Genomic DNA, 24,126 nt, shown 5'->3' with positions numbered 1-24,126 from the left:
GTTGTTCGAAAAATTTGTGGACTCCTGTCATATCTTTTTAGCTCTACTGGTCAGAGACCAGAAGAGCTTATGAGATAGTAATGCGTCCGTCGTCCGTTTGTCTGTCTGTCCGTCCGTCTGTCTGTCTGTCTGTCTGGAAACAATTTTTCAAAATGCTATTCCTCCTACAGTTTTGGTTTGATTTCAATATAACTTGGCACACAAATAGACTACACTAAGATACATAATTCTGTGCATCGGTTTTTGATTTCGATGAACGGTGTTGCCATGGTTACTAAAAATAGAAATTTCTGTGAAATTTTTTCAGAATGCTACTCCTCCTACAGTTTTGGTCCGATTTCAATATAACTTGACACACAAGTAGACTACACCAAGATACATAATTCTGTGCATCGGTTTTTGATTTCGATGAACGATGTTGCCGTTGTTACTAAAAATAGAAATTTCTGTGAAATGCTTTCAGAATGCTACTCCTCCTACAGTTTTGGTCCGATTTCAATATAACTTGGCACACAAGTAGACTACACTAAGATACATAATTCTGTGCATCAGTTTTTGATGAAAGGTGTTGCCATGGTTACTAAAAATAGAAATTTCTGTGAAATTCTTTTAGAATGCTACTCCTCCTACAGATTTGGTCCGATTTCAATATAACTTGACACACAAGTAGACTACACCAAGATACATAATTCTGTGCATCGGTTTTTGATTTCGATGAACGATGTTGCCGTTGTTACTAAAAATAGAAATTTCTGTGAAATGCTTTCAGAATGCTACTCCTCCTACAGTTTTGGTCCGATTTCAATATAACTTAGCATACAAGTAGACTACACTAAGATACATAATTCTGTGCATTGGTTTTTGATTTCGATGAACGGTGTTGCCATGGTTACTAAAAATAGAAATTTCTGTGAAATGCTTTCAGAATGCTACTTCTCCTACAGATTTGGTCCGATTTCAATATAACTTGACACACAAGAAGACTACACTAAGATACATAATTCTGTGCATCGGTTTTTTTATTAGGTCACCTGAGTAAACTCAGGTGACCTATTGCTATCCGTTTTCGTCCGTCGTCGTCCGTCGTCCGTCGTTCGTCGTTCGTCGTCCGTCGTCCGTCGTGTGTAAACATTTGAACATTTTCAGCTTCTTCTCTGCAACCACTGAACCAATTTCAACCAAATTTGGCACAAAGCATCTATGGGTGAAGGGGAACAAAAATTATGAATTTCATGATCCCTGCCCCCCTGGGGCCTGAGGGGTGGGGCCAAAACCACTAAAATTAATGCAATCTTTAAAAATCTTCTTCTTTACTCCTGGACATCAAGCAGTCAAACTGTTTGCATGATTGTAATCAGCATTGAGTCCTTTACCAAAATTGTGAAATTCATGGCCCTGGGGTCAGGGGTTCTAGTGCTAGGGCGGGGCTAAATAAGTATATAGTGAAAATGCATTATTTCTTTGGAAATCTTTTTCTCTACTCCTGGGTACTAAATAAACCAACTAAGTACATAGTTATGATGAGCAAGAGTGCCTCTACCAAAATTGTGAATTTTATGGCCCCAGGGTCAACTGTTCTGGTGTTAGGGCGGGGCTCTATTGATTATATATAGTGAAAATACATGATTTCTTTGAAAATCTTCTTCTCTGCCCCTGGGTATTAAATATACTAACTAAGTGCATAGTTATGATGAGCATGAGTGCCTCTACCAAAATTGTGAATTTTATGGCCCCAGGGTCAGGGGTTCTGGTGTTAGGGCGGGGCTCTATTGATTATATATAGTGAAATTACATGATTTCTTTGAAAATCTTCTTCTCTGCCCCTGGGTATTAAATATACTAACGAAGTGCATAGTTATGATGAGCAAGAGTGCTTTTACCAAAATTGTTAATTTTATGGCCCCAGGGTCAAGGGTTCTGGTGTTAGGGGGGGGGGGGCTCTATTGATTATATAGTGAAAATACATGAATTCTTTGAAAATCTTCTACTCTGCTCCTAGGTATTAAATAAACCAACTAAGTGCATAGTTATGATGAGCAAGAGTGCCTCAACCAAAATTGTGAATTTTATGGCTCAAGGGTTCTGGTGTTAGGGCGGGGATCTATAGATTATATAAAGTAAAAATACATGAATTCTTTGAAAATCTTCTTCTCTGCTCCTAGGTATTAAATAAACTAACTAAGTGCATAGTTATGATGAGCAAGAGTGCTTTTACCAAAATTGTGAATTTTATGGTCCCAGGGTCAGGGTTTCTGGTGTTAGGGCAGGGGTCTATTGATTATATATTAAAAATACATGAATTCTTTGAAAATCTTCTTCTCTGCTCCTAGGAATTAAATAAACTAAGTACATAGTTATGATGAGCAAGAATGCCTCTTTTAAAATTATGAATTTTATGGCCCCAGGGTCAGGGGTTCTGGTGTTAGGGGGCGGGGCTCAATTGATTATATAATGAAAAAACATTAAATCTTTGAAATTTTTTTTTCTTTGTCTCTGGGTATAAAGCAGATGAACTACCTTTATAGTTATGATGAGCAAGGGCCTTAATCTTGCAGAATTGAGAATTTCAAAGCCCCAGGGTCAGGGGTGGGGTGGGGGCTCTACTTATATACTGAAAATGAATTTATTGTTTGAAATCTGCTCTTTTGTATTTATAAAACATTTATTTTTTTGATATTAAGGGTGCCTTTTTGAAATTTGTGCAATGTGTGGACCTTGGGTCAGGGGTTTATGTCACAGTGTTAGGGGCACTACTGGTTAGTTGGAATGCATTTTTGTTCCCCTACCCTGCATATGGATATTCAGTAACCAAGCTAAGCAACTGCTAAGTGTATTGTAATGATGATCAATGGTGCCTCTTTCAAAATTGTGAATGTCATATAGCATCTGGCTTAAAACATGGATCAAATTCAATAACTGGAAAATTGTTGCATTATGCTCAGGTGACCTATAAGGCCCGTGGGCCTCTTGTTTTGATGAATGGTGTTGCCGTTGTTACTAAAAATAGAAATTTCTGTGAAATGCTTTCAAAATGCTACTCCTCCCACAGTTTTGGTTCGATTTCAGTATAGCTTGGCACACAAGTAGACTACACTAAGATACATAATTCTGTGCATTGGTTTTTGATTTCAATGAACGGTGTTGCCGTTGTTTTTAAAAATATAAAAATTTCTGAAATGCTTTCAAAATGCTATTCCTCCTACAATTTGGTCCTATTTCAATATAACTTGGCACACAAGTAGACTACACTAAGATACATAATTCTGTGCATTGGTTTTTGATTTCGATGAAAGGTGTTGCCATGGTTACTAAAAATAGAAATTTCTGTGAAATTCTTTCAAAATGCTTCTCCTCCTACAGTTTTGGTCCAATTAAGATAAGATACATAATTCTGTGCATTGGTTTTTGATTTTGATGAACGTCAATGGTGTTGCCGTGATTACTAAAAAATAGAAAATTCTGTAAAATTCTTTCAAAATGCTACTCCTCATACAGTTATGGTCCGATTTCAATATAACTTGGCACATAAATAGACTATACTAAGATACATAATTCTGTGCATTTTGCTTTATTTTGATGAGCGGCAAGGATCATTTCTCTACTTATTGCTGTATAAACCAGTAGAGCTACAGTCTCGACAGAGACTTCTGGTTTTTTAATGTCATACGCTTACCAAATTTGGTAGAAATGTTATCAAACATATTAAAATTATCATGATTTATTTCAAACCTATCCAGAATTAAAAACTTAAAAAATCGGACAGCGGAGCAGGTCAAAATTGAGTGATTCACAAACAAAACATTATATAAAAACGTGATAATGTTTGTATTCATATTCTGTAAAATGAAACAAAAACGAAAATAAATCCTACACTTTTAAATTGAGAACTGTTACATTGATTCAGATTCCAAATTAGGGCTTTATATTTTGCTTCATTTGAAAGAAATCAGTTTGAGAAAATAGGTAGTCCTCATTGAAAGCGACAAAAATGAGGATTTTGTTGAACGTCACTGAGCAGCAGATTTTGATGCAAGTGTGTGTTATACTAGGGGAAACTCCTGAATAAACTCTAAAAATGTTAAAGGAATAAAAAAATATATTGCAATTAAGTCGAGCATGTCTTTATAAATTGTACAGGTGGTAAAGAAACTGTATCGGACGAGAACAGTCAGTGAAGAAAAGGCGGTTTATCTGGAAAAATCTGAACAAATACTCTAATAAGTACAACGTCAAGTTCAGACATAGGCGCTTCAGAGTTTTCTTGTGCTTATTTTAAATTTCTTGAATGTAGTGTAACGAAGAATGACATCATCCACAAACTTTTCGAACAACCCTTGTATATCTCATAGTATTTTATTCTAAAAATACTCCCTTCATTTCGTTAACTGACAAACACACTCACACTCACACAAACTTGAAGTGGCTTATAAAAGATGTTCCCATGAAAATGGATTGGACCAAACACTTGCAATATTCAATTTTTGGTTTAAAACAAAACACAAAACTAGTACTTGTATATATATTGAAATATTATATGCCATAAATTCAATTACAGTAAATTTTATACAATGGTGAACTTATAAACTACCAGATATCTTATTGTGTTTATATCTTATCGCACATTTATAACACCATTCACAAAGATGTATGAGAAATGTGTTCATAACTGATTTTTCTTCCTCTGATACTATCCAAGAATGGAATTATTTTTACCATTAAAATTATTTGAACAGAGGTCGAAAATGTGGATGCATGACAATTCAATAGTTTTTCTATAAAAGTTAACATTTTTTCACATCTTGGGGTAGTCTTCCAGTTCATGAGGAGCGGGCTCATTCCAATATTCTCCTATAGGTTTACTGAAAGCATCATTTTTCCTGAAAGGCGTGTCTCCAGTTTTAAGTTGGGAGACTCCCTGCAATTAATCCACAAAATTGAATACGCACCTTCACATATTTTAATGAGATAATAATACTGACATAAATCATATCTAGGTAAATGATAAATAAGTATATAGACTGTTATATACATGTATAAATAATATAATGCACTTACATGAATAACATCTTTGTGTTCTGACCAAAACGTAACAGGCTGGTCTTTTCTGTAATCGTGTGTCTAATTGGAAAAAAAAAAAACGAAGTATTTGTATTAATGCATAGATTAATATTGCCCATATCTTCTTTTGTAATTAATGTAAAGTCACTATTTTTTTTTTTTGGAGGGGGGAGGGTGAGTTTGTTTTCATAATAGACTCATGAATTAAATTAAATTCCTATCAATGATTTTTCTGAAAACCACAAAAATATGACTCTAAAAAATATATGATTTTAAATAATTATTGAACATTAACTCGTACAAGTTCTCATCATACTCTAAATTAAATCACAGATTCGCTAATGAACCCTTATTTGTTTACGTCCCTGTAAAGTCAGTTGGTTTGGTAGAGTTTAATGTGATTGCTAACAATCCTTGGACAAGTATAAAAATTGTTTGACACGGATTTGTAGGAGATATGTAGAGTGAGATCACACCTTTACATTTCAGTCTCAATATTCAATTGTTGATAAAAAAAAAGCTCTAAATTAAAGTTTAAATCTGCTTGTCTTTGGAGATTTTTATCTCAATTTGGGAAAAAAAGATTCAATTTTCAGTTGGGACAGGGTCATTTGACTTGACCTCTTTGCAACAGATATTAAGCCCTGGTACTCCACTGAATTAAGTTACCATGATTATAATGGCACCCTCCCTTTTCTTCTCTTTCAAATAATAAATTTAAGGGGGCCGACTATAGTTTCCATTGCGCAATATTTCGCGCATCATAGTAAAATGAAGCGTATTTAGTGTTTTAATGCAACTTTTTTTGCTTAATTATCAAAATTAAACAAAATTAAGAAATTACAGATATAAAAATGTAGTGACAATTTGATATAACTGATTTTTTAACCGATTTTGCAATTGATAGGTAGGTTGACGTCGTTGCAGTGTGTTTTTGACGTTATGATAATCTGTGTCTCTTAAAGAAAGGGGTAATGAAAATATTATTAAAGAAAAAGTAGTAAACATACGCTCTTGAAATTTAAAACACATGAATTTGAGAATATCTCTAATATTTTTATTATGTTTTCATGTGAATCCATTGTGTACGTCATATTTTGTAATACTCTATAAAAATAGTAAAATTTGCTAATTTTTTAGCTCTACTGGTCAGAGACCAGAAGAGCTTATGCGATAGTAATGCGTCCGGCGTCCGTCCATCTGTCTGTAAACAATTTTTCAAAACGCTACTCCTCCTACAATTTTAGTCTGATTTCAATATTACTTGGCACACAAGTAGACTACACTAAGATACATAGAATAGTGCATCGGTTTTTAATTTCGATGAATGGTGTTGCCATGTATACTAAAAATAGAATTTTCTGTGAAATTCCTTGAAAACACTACTCCTTTTACAGTTTTGGTCTGATTTCAATATAACTTGGCACACAAGTACACTACACTAAGATACATAATTCTGTGTATTGGTTTTTAATTTCAATGATCGGTGTTGCCGTTGTTACTAAAAATAAAAATTTCTGTGAAATTCCTTTAAAACGCTACTCCTTTTACAGTTTTGGTCTGATTTCAATATAACTTGGCACACAAGTATACTACATTAAGATACATAAAATAGTGCATCGGTTTTTGATTTCGATGAACGGTGTTGCCATGGTTACTAAAAATAAAAATTTCTGTGAAATTCCTTTAAAACGCTACTCCTTCTACAGTTTTTAGCTCTACTGGTCAGAGACCAGAAGAGCTTATGTGATAGTAATGCGTCCGGCGTCCGTCCGTCTGTCTGTCTGTCTGTCTGTCTGTCCGTCTGTCTGTCCGTCTGTCTGTAAACAATTTTTCAAAACGCTACTCCTCCTACATTTTTAGTCTGATTTCAATATTACTTGGCACACAAGTAGACTACATTAAGATACATAGAATAGTGCATCGGTTTTTGATTTCGATGAACGGTGTTGCCATGGTTACTAAAAATAGAATTTTCTGTGAAATTCCTTAAAAACACTACTCCTTCTACAGTTTTGGTCTGTTTTCAATATAACTTGGCACACAAGTAGACTACACTACGATACATAGAATAGTGCATCAGTTTTTGATTTCGATGAACGGTGTTGCCATGGTTACTAAAAATAGAATTTTCTGTGAAATTCCTTAAAAACGCTACTCCTTCTACAGTTTTGGTCTGATTTCAATATAACTTGGCACACAAGTAGACTACACTAAGATACATAGAATAGTGCATCGGTTTTTGATTTCGATGAACGGTGTTGCCATGGTTACTAAAAATAGAAATTTCTGTGAAATTCCTTAAAAACGCTACTCCTTCTACAGTTTTGGTCTGATTTCAATATAACTTGGCACACAAGTAGACTACACAAAGAAACATAGAATAGTGCATCGGTTTCTAATTTTGATGAACGGTGTTGGCATGGTTACTAAAAATAGAATTTTCTGTGAAATTCTTTAAAAACACTACTCCTTCTACAGTTTTGGTCTGATTTCAATATCACTTGGCACACAAGTAGACTACACTAAGATACATAGAATAGTGCATCGGTTTTTGATTTCGATGAACTTTGTTGCCATGGTTACTAAAAATAGAATTTTCTGTGAAATTCCTTTAAAACGCTACTCCTTCTACAGTTTTGGTCTGATTTCAATATAACTTGGCACACAAGTAGACTGCACTAAGATACATAGAATAGTGCATCAGTTTTTAATTTTGATGAACGGTTTTGCCATGGTTACTAAAAATAGAATTTTCTGTGAAATTCTTTAAAAACGCTACTCCTTCTACAGTTCTGGTCTGATTTCAATATAACTTGGCACACAAGTAGACTACACTAAGATACATAGAATAGTGCATCTGTTTCTGATTTCGATTAACGGTATTACCATGGTTACTAAAAATAGAATTTTCTGTGAAATTCCTTAAAAACGCTACTCCTTCTACAGTTCTAGTTTGATTTCAAAATAGGTTGGCACACAAGTAGACTACACAAAGATACATAAAATAGTGGAATGGTTTTTGATAAGTACAAACCAGTAGAGCTACAGTCTCGACAGAGACTTCTGGTTGGTCTGATTTCAATATAACTTGGCACACAAGTAGAATACACTAAGATACATATAATAGTGCATCGGTTTTTGATTTTGGTGAACGGTGTTGCCATGGTTACTAAAAATAGAATTCTCTGTGAAATTCCTTTAAAACACTACTCCTTCTACAGTTTTGATTTGATTTCAATATAACTTGGCACACAAGTAGACTACACTAAGATACATAGAATAGTGCATCGGTTTTTGATTTCAATGAACGGTGTTGCCATGGTTACTAAAAATAGAATTCTCTGTGAAATTCCTTTAAAACACACTCCTTCTACAGTTTTGGTCTGATTTCAATATAACTTGGCACACAAGTAGACTACACTATAAAAATACATAGAATAGTGCATCGGTTTTTAATTTCGATGAACAGTTTTGCCATGGTTACTAAAAATAGAATTTTCTGTGAAATTCCTTGAAAACACTACTCCTTCTACAGTTTTGGTCTGATTTCAATATAACTTGGCACACAAGTAGACTACACTAAGATACATAGAATAGTGCATCGGTTTTTGATTTTGGTGAACGGTGTTGCCATGGTTACTAAAAATAGAATTCTCTGTGAAATTCCTTTAAAACGCTACTCCTTCTACAGTTTTGGTCTGATTTCAATATAACTTGGCACACAAGTAGACTACACTAAGATACATAGAATAGTGCATCGGTTTTTAATTTCGATGAACGGTGTTGCCATGGTTACTAAAAATAGAATTTTCTGTGAAATTCCTTAAAAACGCTACTCCTTCTACAGTTTTAGTTTGATTTCAAAATAAGCTGGCACACAAGTAGACTACACAAAGATACATAAAATAGTGCAATGGTTTTTGATAAGTACAAATCAGTAGAGCTACAGTCTCGACAGAGACTTCTGGTTGCATTTTGAGATGCCCCCTCTGGTAACAACACGGTATAATTTTGTGTTTCTTACATATATTGTATAATATAGTATTACTCATCAAATATTATAGTTTGAACAAAATGTCAAAATGTCTATTGTAGTTTTTGTATAATTTGATTTAAAGTGCTAAAAATTGGCATTTAATTCCCATATAATCCTATAGTACATGTGCCTGTATTTTGAGACGGTCCCTCAAAAATACCTGGACGGTAGATTTCCCCCAAACTTTGCATGTACACTGAAGTTAATGTAAGTTATATATGATATAAAAATGAAGAGTTTCGCTATTGTAGTTTTCACACAATAAAACTATAGTCGGCCTCTTAATTTCGTATAAAATTAGCATGCTCTAAATTTAGCATTATCTACCTACAGTATTTACTTGATAAGTGCAATCTTAAGTTAGTGCACTTTAGTCTTGATTTAACATTAGTATTGGTTAACATCACGTACTGTTGTGTCAATGAATCGGGGAAAAGGCTTTAAAGAAGGACTAGTCACTAATGCTACAGTTGCTACTTAAAGTACATTTAAAATATTTAAAGAAATTCTTTTTATGGCATTTGTATGAAAGTAACATAAAATAGCTGTTTAATTTCAACCATGCACCAAATTTGATTCTATGATTTTGATGTAGTACCTTTGTGGGAACTGGCTTTTTGCTGACAAATTCAGGTTTATTGAAGTCTTTCATTGTTATTGATCTGAAATCGGTGGGTTCTGGCTGAGGTGGATTGAGTTCATCTGAAAATACTTCTCTCCTGATGACCAACAAGAAAAATAAATTCATCATGGTGTGCACAAAAATTTTTTGGTGCAGCATATGATATATTTTATCATTCATTTCTTTTTTAAACCTAGTCATGGAAATGCATATGTATTGCTTTCTGGCTTTTTGAAGAAATAAAATGAAACAGTAAGACAATCATACCCAACTTTTTCCAAAAGCATAAGTTTCTGTAATTCTTCCTTTTTACCTGAAATTAATTAATTGACCCAATTTACTAGAGAACATATAATTAAGAATTATATCAATAATGAATATAGTAAAGAGTGTGTCCGGCCTTGATTAATGGAATCAACTGCATGTGAAAGAAAAATAATCCATGCTTCATATATTAGTGACATTTAAACTCATGCCTCAACTTACTAGAACCAATTTTAAAGTAAAATTTTGTATTTCCCCAAAATCCACATCTTGAATAGCTTGGATATGGGTTGTGTGAGTAAATGAAAGTTTTTAAAACATTTTCTTTGAGATGTATTTTAACCTTAGTTTTTTAAATAAATTCTTCATTGTTCATAATTTACCTGTATGTCAGCAGAACAACTCAGATGACTTTTTTGTGAGTTGCAACTTTCTCACATAGGCACTCCCCAGCTTAATTGTAGTTTTTAGTATAGAAGATATACATACATTTTTTAACAATTAAGATTGGCAGTGCCTATGCTTTCTCAGATTGTGGAAAAATCTCATTACCTACTAGCCTCACACCACATGGCTCTGGTTTTTTGTAGGACTGACGAACTGTAGTAACATTATCAACCTTGGAATCAAATTCTGTCGTAAGAATTCCTGCATGTCCATCTCTAAAGATCTGTGCACTACTTGTTATTTTTTCATCTTTATCTATTTTATCAAGGTCTGCAACTTGTCGCTGTAACAAAACAAAACAATACCAGGTAAAATGAAAATATGACTTTAAAGATCTGCAATGAAAAATAAGGCCAACAGAGTATAGCATATACATTGTACAAGTAGAACATTCTCTTTTTTTAAAGACATTTCTGTGAGCAGAGGTACCTGTAAGTGTACTTTACACAAGTGTATAATAATTACTTTAATGTGCAACTCTTTGTTATCTTGTTCCAAGATAGTATAGAAGATAAATTTCATTTCTTACAAACTGGTCTTTATATAATGAAGAGAGGAAAGTTTTCTTTCACTTCCAAAAATTTCACCACGCTATCCAATAATCAATTTTTTTATGGATTGTAGCAATTAATGAAGATCACACAGTATTACATTAAATACGAGATTAAAAAAAAATCCAAAACCTACATTTAGAGAAAAAACTCTTGAAAGATAAAAGAAAATTTTAGAAAAATATACTGTAAAATCAGATATTTTCGTGGGGTCAAATTTTCGTGGTTTGAGGAAAATCTTTTAGTTTGTGGGGATTTGTTTTCGTGGATCAAGAATTAATGAGCTCTTATGTATGTAATATTTTACATTTCGTGGTGGATATAAATTCATGGATCTCGTCATACCTCAAGCAAGGAAAATTAAACCCCCACGAAAATTTGTGATTTCACAGTATATTTTTAAAAAAAAATTTTGTGCACTTCAGTCCACAGCTTATATATTGTTATTTTTTCCTCTACTGAAGCAGCTAAAAATGCATATATTTTCATTATTATAATGGTGATGTCCTCTATTACAATATATATGTAAGTGTATACGTCTACCTGTACATATTTACATATATATAAAGATTTGTCTGTAAATAATCTTTTTGTTCACCCCTGTACTTTAGGTCTTTCCCTTCTCTATGTTTGACCACAGGGGCTTGTCACGAAATATTTACCTTCTTTTAATATAGTTACCCCTACTATAAAAATACATATTTTATAGTAGGGGTAACTATATTAAAAGAAGATAAATATTTCGTGACAAGCTCCTGTGGTTTGACCACAGGGGCTTGTCACGAAATATTTATCTTCTTTTAATAAAGTTACCCCTACTATAAAAATACACAAGGGAGGAATCTAAAAATAGGAAATTCGCTACCACAAATTTTGACCGGACTTTCTATCTTGTTTCTGGGCGACTTTCGTTGCGGACCAACTAGGAGTGAGTGGAGTATAGATTCAATTTTAATATTCTTCAGTCAAATTCTAATCAACGCGTACCGTTAGTCATATAACTAACCTCTTTTCTCGATATTTGGATCTGGCGACAGTTCTTTCCATATGCGTCAACTGAAAGCAGCTCTCTGATTGGTTGCTTTCTGTAGATAACTCGTACACAAAATATAAACTGTAAGGATTGACATGCTTAGTGAAGGATATTTAACATGTTTATATAAATAAATATAACCAAATATAGTAAAATACGTGCAATGAAACCACAGCTGTATTGTTCAATGCCATCATGACAGTTTGATTTTCCCTCCGTTTTGGTGCACTAAATTAAAGAGCTACTTTGTGTACGAGTTATTTACAGAAAGCAACCAATCAGAGCCCTGCATTCAATTTACGCCGGAAATTCATATGGAAAGAACTGTCGCCAGATCCAAATATCGAGAAAAGAGGTTAGTTATATGACTAACGGTACGCGTTGATTAGAATTTGACTGAAGAATATTAAAATTGAATCTATACTCCACTCACTCCTACTTGGTCCGCCACAAAAGTCGCCCAGAAACAAGACAGAAAGTCCGGTCAAAATTTGTGGTAGCGAATTTCCTATTTTTAGATTCCTCCCTTGTGTATTTTTATAGTAGGGGTAACTTTATTAAAAGAAGATAAATATTTCGTGACAAGCCCCTGTGGTTTGACAGCTATTTGACACTGAAACATCTCATATCTTAATCTCATCAGAGAAATATCGATATTTTAAATATAAACGTACCTCTTCTACCCAATTTTCCAGTAAACATTTTCCATCTGAGTTATTGAATCGAATTTCATTTCTTCCCTGATTTAACAAACTCATTTTGTATGTTTTCTGTGAGTAGAAATGTTGGCGGAAGTATTGCTAACCATGGAGATTCCAAACATTGAAGAGTTCTAATCAAGAAAGATAACTCAAATTTTCAGTAACATTTTTTTCTATTAATGAAATTCACATTTCTTCTTTTGGGCTTTGAAATTTCAATGTTTTCTTTAGAAAATATGAGTATTTTTATTTTTGTTTCCTTCTAAACATTGTATTTTGTGAATATGTGTATTTTTATAAATTATACGATCGGGTTCGATCTTCATGAAATATTGAACACCCAAAACAGTGAATGAGGTGGGACACGAGACATCTTCAATCTTTCATTTAAGCAGCCTGATTAGTGATTATGGCAGCCAGAATCTCAGAAACTGATGTAATCATCGATCTTCAAGGAGAGGAAGCACCCCAATGTGCACATGGTGTGTGTAGATGTACATGCATTTTCTTTATCTTGTCATATCCTTGTATTAGTTAGAATAATCTAACTGTGTCTCGGTACAAGCCCTCACCACAGTTAGAATACGTCCCATATACTTGCAATGTAGCAGATCGGAGCGGATCCGCTCCGAAACGATTTTGAAGAATATAAAATGATTTGCACTGGGAATAACTACCAAAATAATTAAAACAAACCTTTTTGAGATTGCTTATGCCTTTTATCCCAAAAAATAATCCATCTAAAGACGAAAATCCAATTAATTTTCTCAACGTTTTTCTCTCGATTCAAATTACCTCCATGTTTACATTCGGAACTCTCTAGATTGTTCCTAGTAAATGCACTATGCGAGTTATCGCCCGTGTTTCTTTCTGCTACATTACGAATACACAGAACGAATTCTGTCGTTAAACCGGGTCCGTAGGACAATATCATTTTAACGATAGAACATTCTATCTAATCCTTGGATATATCATGTGTATATTATAAAATTTTAACAAAAGCCCATGAAGCATGCAGGTCGGTTGTATGTTCGTTCATCCTAAGAATTGTTCGCACAGGGTCCGTTCGCCCATATGATATAGAATAAGGATTTAATGAATTTCTTTCCTTAACTTTTTGTAAAAAAAAAAATCAAAGGGAGAGATTCTTCAAAGGTAAAACCTTCATCATCCGCTGTTCAGCTTCACTAATGGACCTATTGACGTCTCAGTCCTTTAACTGTTTTCAAAGCATACAGCAATTCGTAATAACACGGATCCGATGTATCCCCTAATTAACATTGATATTAATCATATTAATCATCTAATTAACTATAATTCAAACATTATGGCCTTCAAAAAAATTAAGACATCAAATTAAAAAATAATAAGACTAAAAAAAAATCCCAAGTTCGTAAAGAAATTAATACTTAATTCATATAATTACTATATACTAGAATATACAAGTATTGGGTGAACCAGGTATAGGGCGAACAAGATATTGGGCGAACAATATTTCTGGGGAACGGACTCTGCTCGAACAGACTCCTGCGAACAGGTAGATCGGGTGAACAAACCCGATACCAAGCAGGTCCTGCACTTTCTTTTCTCTATTGAGAAGTTGATGGCTCGTTTTAAAACGCCCGCCCCCTCTGTCATTTTCTCTATGTAAGGTCTAACAAGGGGTAGTTTTTAAAAAGATCCTACTCCTTCAACTTTTCATTTCTGAACAGAGAATAATCAAACACTATGGGTTTTAAAAAATTCAACTTGAAAAAGGTCCTTGATGCACTTTTGCCAGATTCTTTTCTTAGAATGTGGGTATGTATTAGATGATAATTTTGAAAAAGTGTCTTTTTTTTATTTTAAACTAATACATATACTTTGGTATGGCATTATTGGTTTTAATTTAGATACACATGTAATGTTTTTTTTAGGTCCAGCTCTTATGTTTGTTCGATACAGTGGTTCTAATGGGGGCAGGAGATTCTTTGCTTGTTCAGCATTCAGGGACAGAAAAGTTTGTGGTTTCTTCAAGTGGTGTGATGAGAAAACCACAAAGGAAAAGAAAGAAATGGAAAAAATGAGACATAAATCTGAAGATTTAATGTATACACACAAACAGTATAGGAAAAGGTATTTGTCTGTGGTATCATATGTCAACTTTCCCTCGTATTTTATTCACTGAATAAAACAAAAACAAAAATATACTGCATATATTCAGGACGCACCAATATTTTTTTTATATAATCACTTGCCTGTGCATATTTTTTTTTCCATCAGGTGTCTGACAAAATAGGTTTGGCCTCAATTATACTAGGATTTTTCAAAAAAAAAATAATTCATAATTTAATTAAGATATGTAATTATTCTATAATTTGTTTTTATCCTAGGTTTTTAAGCTTTAAAAAGCTACCTCAGAAGGAGAGAGTTTTGTGCCGGACATGTGGATTGTTTTTGCTGCCAGGTGAGGTGAAGGATCATACTAAACATGACATTCTGAGCAACATCAGCAATGCCATGTTAAAAGTACCATCAAAGCTTTTCCTTCCCCTCGACAATAACAAAACTTACGCTGTGAGTATTTCTTATCACATTGGTTTGTCCATTTTTATATGTATAAATGCTTTTTATATTGTTTGTAAAATTTACTCTGAAGTACATGTAATCAAGAAGTAAGAAGGAAAAAGAAATAAATCTTCTGAGGATAAGAATGTCTCCTTACAACAAACTGCTAAATTGAAGGGGTTGCTTTATCATACCCATAATTGTGTGTGTCTCAGGAAAAAATATGGGGCAATTAATTAAAGATTTCATGGTTGTTTCCTCTTTTTCAGCAATATTTGTTTTCTGAGAAGACAGTGAAGTTTGTCCTGGAGCAATTAAAGAGCCTAAATAAAACACATGTAATTTGTTTAGGAGCACCTAGGTATGTAAAGACAAGTATGCATTTATCATAGGAATTAAATTTGATATGATAGACTAGTAGAAATTTCAGGAGTTCAAAGTATTTTGATATTCTTACACTTCACTGAATTAAAATGATTCCAGTATTAACATTAATGAGAATGAGAGAAAAAGGAAACATGTCTTCTGAGAGAAGTCTTTCATTTCTATCAACATTAACTGATAAAAGGAGAGAGAGATGTACAAATGTATATACGAGGGTTGATCCAAAAGTTCGTGGAATTTCTTTCTAAAATTTTATCGCGATTTGATGAAAGCAAACAACAGGCATATCTGTAATAAAGAGTCATAATGCAACAATATTGGAAAATTTTCTAATCACTAATAAGGTCACACAAGCTTTCTGAAAATGGATAGTTGTGAAACCCTGGGGAGACTTCGACGTTAGGTCAAGTAAGGTATGTCACGTCATGTTATAGAAGCATTTCACCCTAATGTCAAATCAGAATACGTATTTCTACAAAATTGTATGCAGCTCTTTAATTTCTCCATTTGTTTTCTCAAGAAAAGCCTGGGTATCCTCTCTCGCACCAACTTATTTTCATTTTTCACTTATATTTCAAAATATTTTCGATCTTTCCATATGATGTTCCAATTTTAGTAGCAATGTCAAGAACAGTATATCAGCCGACAACGTCCATTAACGCTTTTAATTCGCCTAGGGGATAAAAACTTAAAACAGAGCCTCCAATAACGGCATCACCTTAAATCAACGTCCACGAAAGTTCTATTTTTCTTAAATTTCATATGCCACTAGAAAACCAGTAACTAAATGCATTTTTCCCCAGTCTATGTCAATAATACACGCTTTGAAGATAGAGTGATACCGGGATTTTCACAAATCTTATGACGAGACCGAAATTGGATGTTGTCTAACAACTTAAAGATGAACAGTGAATAATTAACTAATAACTAAATATCCAGTAAAATCAGTAAAACTGTCACACAAAGATTTATAAAAGATCAAGCAATCGTAATAATGTCATAATTTTCGTTTTATGTACCACACAGTGCGGTTTTGTTATCATTTCACATATAAAGAATTAAAATGATAATAAACGCTTTAATGTCTCCCCCGCATTTCCAAGCAACCGTTTCTATGGCAACTGCTATACAGTTACAGTCATAAATATTTAAAATGTTTTTTTATTTAAAAAATTCAACAAGTGTCTTTATTCTCAGTTGTAAATTTCAACTAATTTCGCTTACAAAGTTACAAATAAATAAAATATGAAAAAATTCCACGAACTTTTGGATCAACCCTTGTACATATACATGTATCCAAGCAACATGGAGTAAACTAGTACTTTACCTGTGTAGTGAAATTTTTATTAATTTATCAAGAAATGAAGAACATATCCATTATTAAAATATATCTCTGGAAACATTTTACTATTATATTTTGCACAGAATTCATGAAGCAATAATGAATGAAAAGAATGAAACACTGACAAGTTTTCTTTTGGATTTGGATTCAAGATATGTAAGTCAATTTATATCACAAAATATTATAATTTCTTTTATGAATATGCAAATTCATGATTGTTCAAAAAGCATAAAATTCTGAACTTTAATTTTAGATGCAATTGTATGGGCCTAATCACTATGCTAGGTACAACATGTTTAACCACTATTTCTTTGATGGGGAGAAATCGGCAGCTTCATTAACCACGTTTTTGGACAGTTGTTCCCATGACCAGGTTGCCATGGTATTTGATCCACCATTTGGTGGGATGGTGGAGGCTTTGGCAGCTTCTTTAAGGAAATTGTCAAACCTTTGGAGGATAACATCACAAGGTTTACAGAAATGTATTTTTAGGTCATCTGAGTAAACTCAGGTGACCTTTTGCTGTCTACCGTATAAGTGGAAATTTTAGCGAGATGCAAATTTAGTGATTTGTCCTTAAAAACTGGTAATTTATTTTTAGCGAGATGTTATTTTAGTGATTTTAAAATGCACATTAATATTACAAATAAAAATGCAATTAATTTTTAAAGATATTCAATTTTAGCAATCTTGGCACCCTTGCTAATAATGCCAAAATTAAATCCTCGCTAAAAATTCTACTTATATGGTGTTTTCTCCCATCACTGTGTGTTGTCTGTTAACATTTGAACATTTTCAGCTTCTTCTCTGCAACCACTTGTGAATTTCATGATCCCTGCCCCCCTGGGGCCTGAGGGATGTGGCCAAAACCAATAAAATTAATGCAATCTTTAAAATTTGTTCTTTACTCCTTAATGTCAATCAGTCAAACTGTTGGCATGATTGTAATCAGCATTGAGTCCTCTACCAAAATTGTGAAATCCATGGCCCCAGGGGCAGGGGTTCTAGTGCTAGGGCGGGGCTAAACAGATTATGTAGTGGAAATGCATTATTTTCTTGATATTCTACTTCTCTACTGCTGGGAATTAAATAAACTAACCAAGTACATAGTTATGTTGAAAAAGGCTGCCTCTTCCATAAGTAGGAATTTCATGGCTGCAGGGTCAGCTTTTCTGGTGTTAGGGTGGGGCTCTATTGATTATATATTGAAAATGCATGAATTCTTTGAAAATCTTTCCCTTTGCTCCTGGGTATAAAGCTAATGAATGGAGTACATATTTATGATGAAGAAAGGTGCCTCTCTCAAAATGGTTACTTTAAGGGTCCCCGGATCAGACGTGCCTGGGGGTGGGATGGGGTGGGTTGTTACTTAGTCTGAAAATAGATTAATGCTTTGAAATGTGCTCTTTGGTATTAATCAACCATTTGTGATGAAATAAAATTTATGATAAAATTTCCAAAAAATTTATGATAAAATTTTGAAATATGTAGGGTAAGGAAACACAACTGGTTATAAAGTGGAATGCATTTTCTCTTTGTTACTCTGCCAAGTGTATAGTTATGATCTTTCAAAATTGTGAATTTCATGGCCTCTGGTTTAAAACACGAACCAAATTGAATGGTTGGAAAGTTGTTACATGATACTCAGGTGATCTATAAGGCCCATGGGTCTCTCGTTTTTGATATCCCATTGCTGTGACATCACAATGGGTTTTGCATGAGAGTGATAAAATGAAATAAAGTGATTCCTATATTAAAACTGTGTAAACAACATTGATTGTATAAAACATGGGATAAAAAGAATCTCCTACGATTTGTAGAAGATTTTTATCCATCTTTGTTTTTATCCCCTCGCCAAGGCTCATGGATTAAAAAAAAAACAATTGTTGGATAAAAATCATATCCAACTATCATGAAAAATCCTATATGCAGCCTCTCTGTACATATAAATTTTCTGATGTCTGAATTTTTTCAGCCCCCGACGATGCCTCGCTACATATTTTATGGTTCTTTCCTTACTTTATGGAGAAGAGGATAATTGATTCATTTGAAGATTTCCAAATGCTAGATTACAAGGTAGGTAAACTATGTAAATTACCTATTAATGTTTCATTCAAATGAAAAAGGAATGGATTGCAGTTTTCAAATGAATTAATATCGTAGTAGAAAACAAAAAATGAAAATGATTCAATAATAACGTAATTGGTTTATTATTTCATTTCATCTGATCTATCACTTTACTGTTTTTAGGTGGATTATGACAACCATCAGCTGTTCCAGGGTGATGTGAAGAAGTATGGTTCCCCAGTTAGGATATTTACTAATGTTCCCCCTCATAAGATCCCCCTCCCAGCAGAAGAGGGGTACAGGTAGTGTGTCATGAGTTTTTTTATATTCATCAGATTACATATATATAAACTACATTTTCATCTTTCGACCATATACTTTTCTGACATTTGATAAATCATATGAAAATCTTTTTTATGTTTTTAGGTTTTGTAAAGTATGTAATAGGTATTCTTCTAAGGAAAATGTTCACTGTGATGTCTGTGACATTTGCCCCTCAAAAGTAAGTCTGTACGAATTATCTGTAAGCCATTCAGTATATGTCATTCTACCTACAGGTACAATTTTATTCGTGTATAATTGTTATATCCTCTTTGGAGAGCATATTGCTATGCTGCTGTCTGTCAGTCAGTCTGTCGGTCCATCATCAGTTTCCATTCATTTCTTTGCAGAGGTTGCACAAACTGAAATAAAATTTGGTAAACAGATTTATCATAAGAATGTCTAGGTCAAGTTTTGTGATTGAGCAATGTTTGACAGAGTTATGCCCCATGGACTTAGAAAAATTCCAATTACCTGCAGTTTCTGTTCATTTTCTTTGCAGAGCCTGAGGTTGCACATACTAAAATCAAATTTGAAATAAAGATTTATCATAAGAATATCTAAGTCAAGTTCTGTTTGGGGTATGATCGAGAAATTTTTAACAGAAGTATGTCCCCTGGACTTAGGGTAATGCTCAAGGGAAGGGAGGGGGGGCATAAGTGTTTTCACAAATATCTCTTTTGTTTTTCTTTAAATCTATGTCATTCCTCCTACACTGAATATTCAGGTGTACATTTTTCCAAGAATGTTAAAATGTCTACAGAAGTTTTTATATTTTTGAAGGATGGCAGGACATACAAACATTGTTTTCAGTGTGAACGGTGTGTGAAGCCCAACAAAGAACATTGCAGTGTTTGTAAATCATGTCAGTTAAAAGATCACAACTGTGGGAAACCTAGCCAAGGTAAAAATAATTTTTAGTGTACTTATGAATTCAGAAGGAAATGTAGATACAGATTCTCTTTTCTGAATCTTGAGTCATAGAAGGCCATGACAAAATAATTTTCTCCCTTTTTACTTCAAAGCTCTAGAAAGGTTCCATATTTAACAGTTCCCTTTCAAAAGGTATCATTCTTAAGGATCTAAAAAATATAGAAAACTTTTTGATTGTTTGATTGATTGATTTTTTTTATATGTAGGATGCCATATTTGTGGAGCTTTGGGTCACAAGAGGAGAAATTGTCCAAAGACAGGAACTCAATCACCAGCCGAAAGGTTCAAAGTTAAATTACACTTCAAATTTTACAGTTCAATATTATATACATGTATACCACAGGAATTCCCAAACATTTAAATCTTATTTTAAAGAAGATTTTAATTGAAAAGAAATTCTATTTCACAATAGCAATGGTTTAATGTGAGATACTAGTAATGTTCTATATGTTTGGCAATTGATCTTTTTATTTTTTAAGGAAGAAGAAATGGTCTGAAGATGGAGCAAGAAAAAAAATGAAATATACAAAAATTTAAAATAAAACTTGGTATCTATCAAATTCTTCTTTGTGTTTAACAGGCAATTATTTTGTATGAAAATAGAGTTCTGACTCAATATTACAGCTTAAGACACAAAAAGAATTTCAAAGTCAGTTGTTAAAAATACTATATGTACGCAATATACATGTATAACATTATCATAGTTAAGCTTGGCTATTTCCAGTGAAACTTTATAGAACCGAATATTTCATCAACCTTATCAATATATAGGGCTTATGTAAAGAATAACGAATAACCTGTCAACAGGATATACTCTCAATGAAGGCACCTGATCCCTCTTCTGAAATTTCCAAGGGTCTGCGCTTTTTGCCCTGTCCAGAAAGCCCTTTGATTGCATGGGTTTTTTTGCTAAGTTGGAATAAATTGTTTGTGCAGTGCCATTATCGATAAGTGATGTGCAGTCAACTTTATGTATGTTCTTCACAAAATCGGAATAGTCCATTGTAAGAAATAACTACAATCATACATGTATTTGGGGAAAATTGATACCTCAGTATCAAGGTAGTAAGTTTTTTTTTTTTTCTTTTCAAAAAGTCAAACAGTTCAGAAATGTGGTGCCAAAGGAAAGCTCTTAATTAGGGCCCTGCAGGGATTTGCGGGTGCCCTATAGTAATCACTCTGTCCGTCCGTCTGTCTAGCTGTCTAGCTGTCCGTCTGTCACTCTTCCGTCCACAAACTTTCTGTTTTTTTCTAATAACTTTTTTTATGGATGCCCAATCAAGTTCAAATTTGGTATGGTAGTTCAGTAGGCAGAAATACATATTTTGCTGCTAAGTTTGGTTCTCTATGTCTTCTGGTTTGGAGCTGGGGTGGTGGGGTAGATTCCTTAACTATGCATAAGAATGAATGGACAACTTTTTTATGGTTGCCCAATCAAGTACAAATTTGGTATGGTAGTTCAGTAGGCAGAAACACATATTTTGATGCTAAGTTTGGTTCTCTATGTCCCCTGGTTTGGAGCTGGGGTGGTGGGGTAGATTCCTTAACTTTATATACAAAAGCATTGGCAAAGAGAGATAACTGCTGAAGATGTTCCCATTGTAAACTGAATGCTGCTATGAGTCCCTTGGGATTAATTAGCCTTCCTCCTGAAGAAAATCCAGAGCATTATCTTTATCTGTCAAATTGAGATGAATTACCACCTCTTTCTGCAAATGAAGTTTGTTTTGAATTTAAGTCAATTTGGAATGCTATGAACACTCTGAAATGTGGATTTAAATATAAATTTTTATAATTTATTTTTGTTTAATAGTTATTAAAACATTTTTGTGACGTCACCTTTTGTTAAACCTGGTTCAATAAATTTGTTATTGTCCTGCACCCCGTCCAATAAGTTACCTGTAGGTGTCCAATAAGATTCAACTTATTGGACAGGTACAGGTAACATTCAAATGAGAACAAAGGGCGAGGCAAATAAATAAACAGCACTTAAAAGACAATGACAAATCAAACAATTTAATAATGTAGGAAATTAGTAGCATTAAATGTTAACATTTCACAAGAAAATGTCACAAATAATCCACAGTGAATTGAATGTCTCACATTCATTATTGAAGACTTATCCGTGGCTCCGATCATAAATTTCCTATATTTCCTAAATTCAGCGTTCATTAAATGCTATATACACCGTATTAGATTCATTTCACAATGATCGATCCATGGAACATATATAGAATCCAAGGGACACAAAAGATGAATGAGAAGCATACACACAACCTTGGGCTTTTTTGCTTATCTAAATATCCACTTTTTCTGCATTTAGCACAAAATTTCGCTCATGAAATTCCAACGGAATCTGTAGTAATTTCGATCGGTATTCTATGAACATTTTTCCACCTAGGCCCGCGTTGTTTTAGCAAGTGTCTGTCGCTGTTTTAAGGGATGGCTGGAGTAAAATCCTTCCCAGTTCAAAACCTGCACACAAAAGAGTAACCGTTGCATTAAAACAAAAATCATCAGAAATCCCATTTAAATAGAAAATGCTTATACAGTGGTTGGAGTAAAGTCCTTCAAATCTTATTGTTTTACAAAAATTACCTGTTAACAGAAACTGTTTCTTGCAAATTCCGATACATAAGAATATATATATGGTAGAAAACTTGAACTGAGGCATCTTGGTGTAATCGATAAATGGCATCGTCAAAACTGCCGATTCTGAAGGTCTTTTTTCAAAATTAAGATGTACGTCGTCATCCGTGGTGGTTGCGTTATTAAATGAATAAATTGTAAAGAATTTTGTTGAACTGACTTTTAAGCATGCGTAGTATGGTTAAAAAAATGTCGCAATGCGGATAAATAAGACTAAACAAAGTTAATGTTCATATTTATTGATATAAAACACCTCTCGATGATTCCTACTATTTATAAAGAGAGAAGGAAAACCAAAACTGGTTTTCTTTGGCCTTACTTGATGAACAGTGCCAGGTAGCCATCCAAGCAGAACGAGACCTTACCTGTGACTGTCCAATAAGTTAACAATGGAAGTGTTCGACAGTGGAGAAATGTTTTAAGTAAGTTATAAGCCTCAAACTGACCATTATGTCAGATATTAGACTCACCTCGGCACTAACGCGCCTCGGGTCGTCTAATATCTGACATAATGGACAGTTTTCGGCTTATAACCATTACTGATTTCATTGAATTCTAATAACAAGAAATAGATGAAAGAAGATTTTTTTTATTTACTTTTTTCACTTTATGTTAATTCAAGAATATTATTAATTTTTAGGATAGTTGTATAAAAACCCCATTCTATCATTAATAATGAAAAAGTTCTTATTGTAACTTTGGAAGAAAATGATGAGAGAGGTACAATTAATCCCTTGGGATTAATTATCTAGCCTGCTGCAGAAAATTTAGTAGGCTTTTCTTTATCTGTCACTTTAAGATTAATGAAAACCTTTGTGTGCAACTGCTGTTTGTTTTAAGGTCAAGCCTTCATGATATTTGCATTCATTGAAGGCTGGCATTTTATAAAACACAAGCTTTATAATTGTTTAAATATACATTCAATGTTAAGTTGTTCTTTACTGCCTAATGTAAATACAAGGATATTATTTTCAGGCTTTTAAATATTCAGGAATTATCTTGAAATTTTAATAATACAGTTGCTGTTGCTTATTCTTCGTACATTTTTTAATCATTCCGTAAGCTGCATCCTATTAATTCTACTCCATGGCGGGGCCCTTGCTGACTGGTCAGTTTTCTAGTTGCTGTAAGAAATAAATGTAATACTGTAGACGTACTTTTTTCCACG

At 33.5% G+C, this 24,126-nt stretch overlaps 2 protein-coding genes across 2 annotated transcripts; one reads left to right on the top strand and one right to left on the bottom strand.

Annotated features, from left to right (window-relative positions):
- Positions 1-4,522: 4,522 nt before the first annotated feature.
- Positions 4,523-12,829, bottom strand: LOC134260580 (sperm-associated antigen 8-like). The gene is made up of 6 exons (XM_062743126.1): positions 12,689-12,829; positions 10,536-10,713; positions 9,987-10,032; positions 9,696-9,816; positions 5,056-5,118; positions 4,523-4,915 (listed from the first exon to the last, which is right to left on the bottom strand). Exons 1-6 carry the CDS (start codon positions 12,770-12,772, stop codon positions 4,793-4,795), a joined length of 615 nt encoding a protein of 204 aa, XP_062599110.1. The 5' UTR covers positions 12,773-12,829; the 3' UTR covers positions 4,523-4,792.
- A 258-nt stretch (positions 12,830-13,087) lies between these two features.
- Positions 13,088-20,856, top strand: LOC134260570 (rRNA N6-adenosine-methyltransferase ZCCHC4-like). Its single transcript, XM_062743119.1, has 12 exons — positions 13,088-13,197; positions 14,632-14,830; positions 15,088-15,271; positions 15,532-15,623; positions 17,072-17,144; positions 17,242-17,458; positions 18,964-19,064; positions 19,239-19,357; positions 19,482-19,557; positions 20,160-20,280; positions 20,516-20,591; positions 20,789-20,856. The coding sequence occupies exons 1-12, from the start codon at positions 13,125-13,127 to the stop codon at positions 20,844-20,846; spliced, it is 1,389 nt and encodes a 462-aa protein (XP_062599103.1). The 5' UTR covers positions 13,088-13,124; the 3' UTR covers positions 20,847-20,856.
- The last annotated feature ends 3,270 nt before the right edge of the window (positions 20,857-24,126 follow it).

Source organism: Saccostrea cucullata, unplaced genomic scaffold, assembly GCF_032062105.1.
Source record: "Saccostrea cucullata isolate Sc308-1 unplaced genomic scaffold, CSIRO_AGI_Scuc_v1 ctg785, whole genome shotgun sequence".
Lineage (NCBI taxonomy): Eukaryota > Metazoa > Mollusca > Bivalvia > Ostreida > Ostreidae > Saccostrea > Saccostrea cuccullata.
This window is presented reverse-complemented; position numbering and strand designations above follow the sequence as displayed.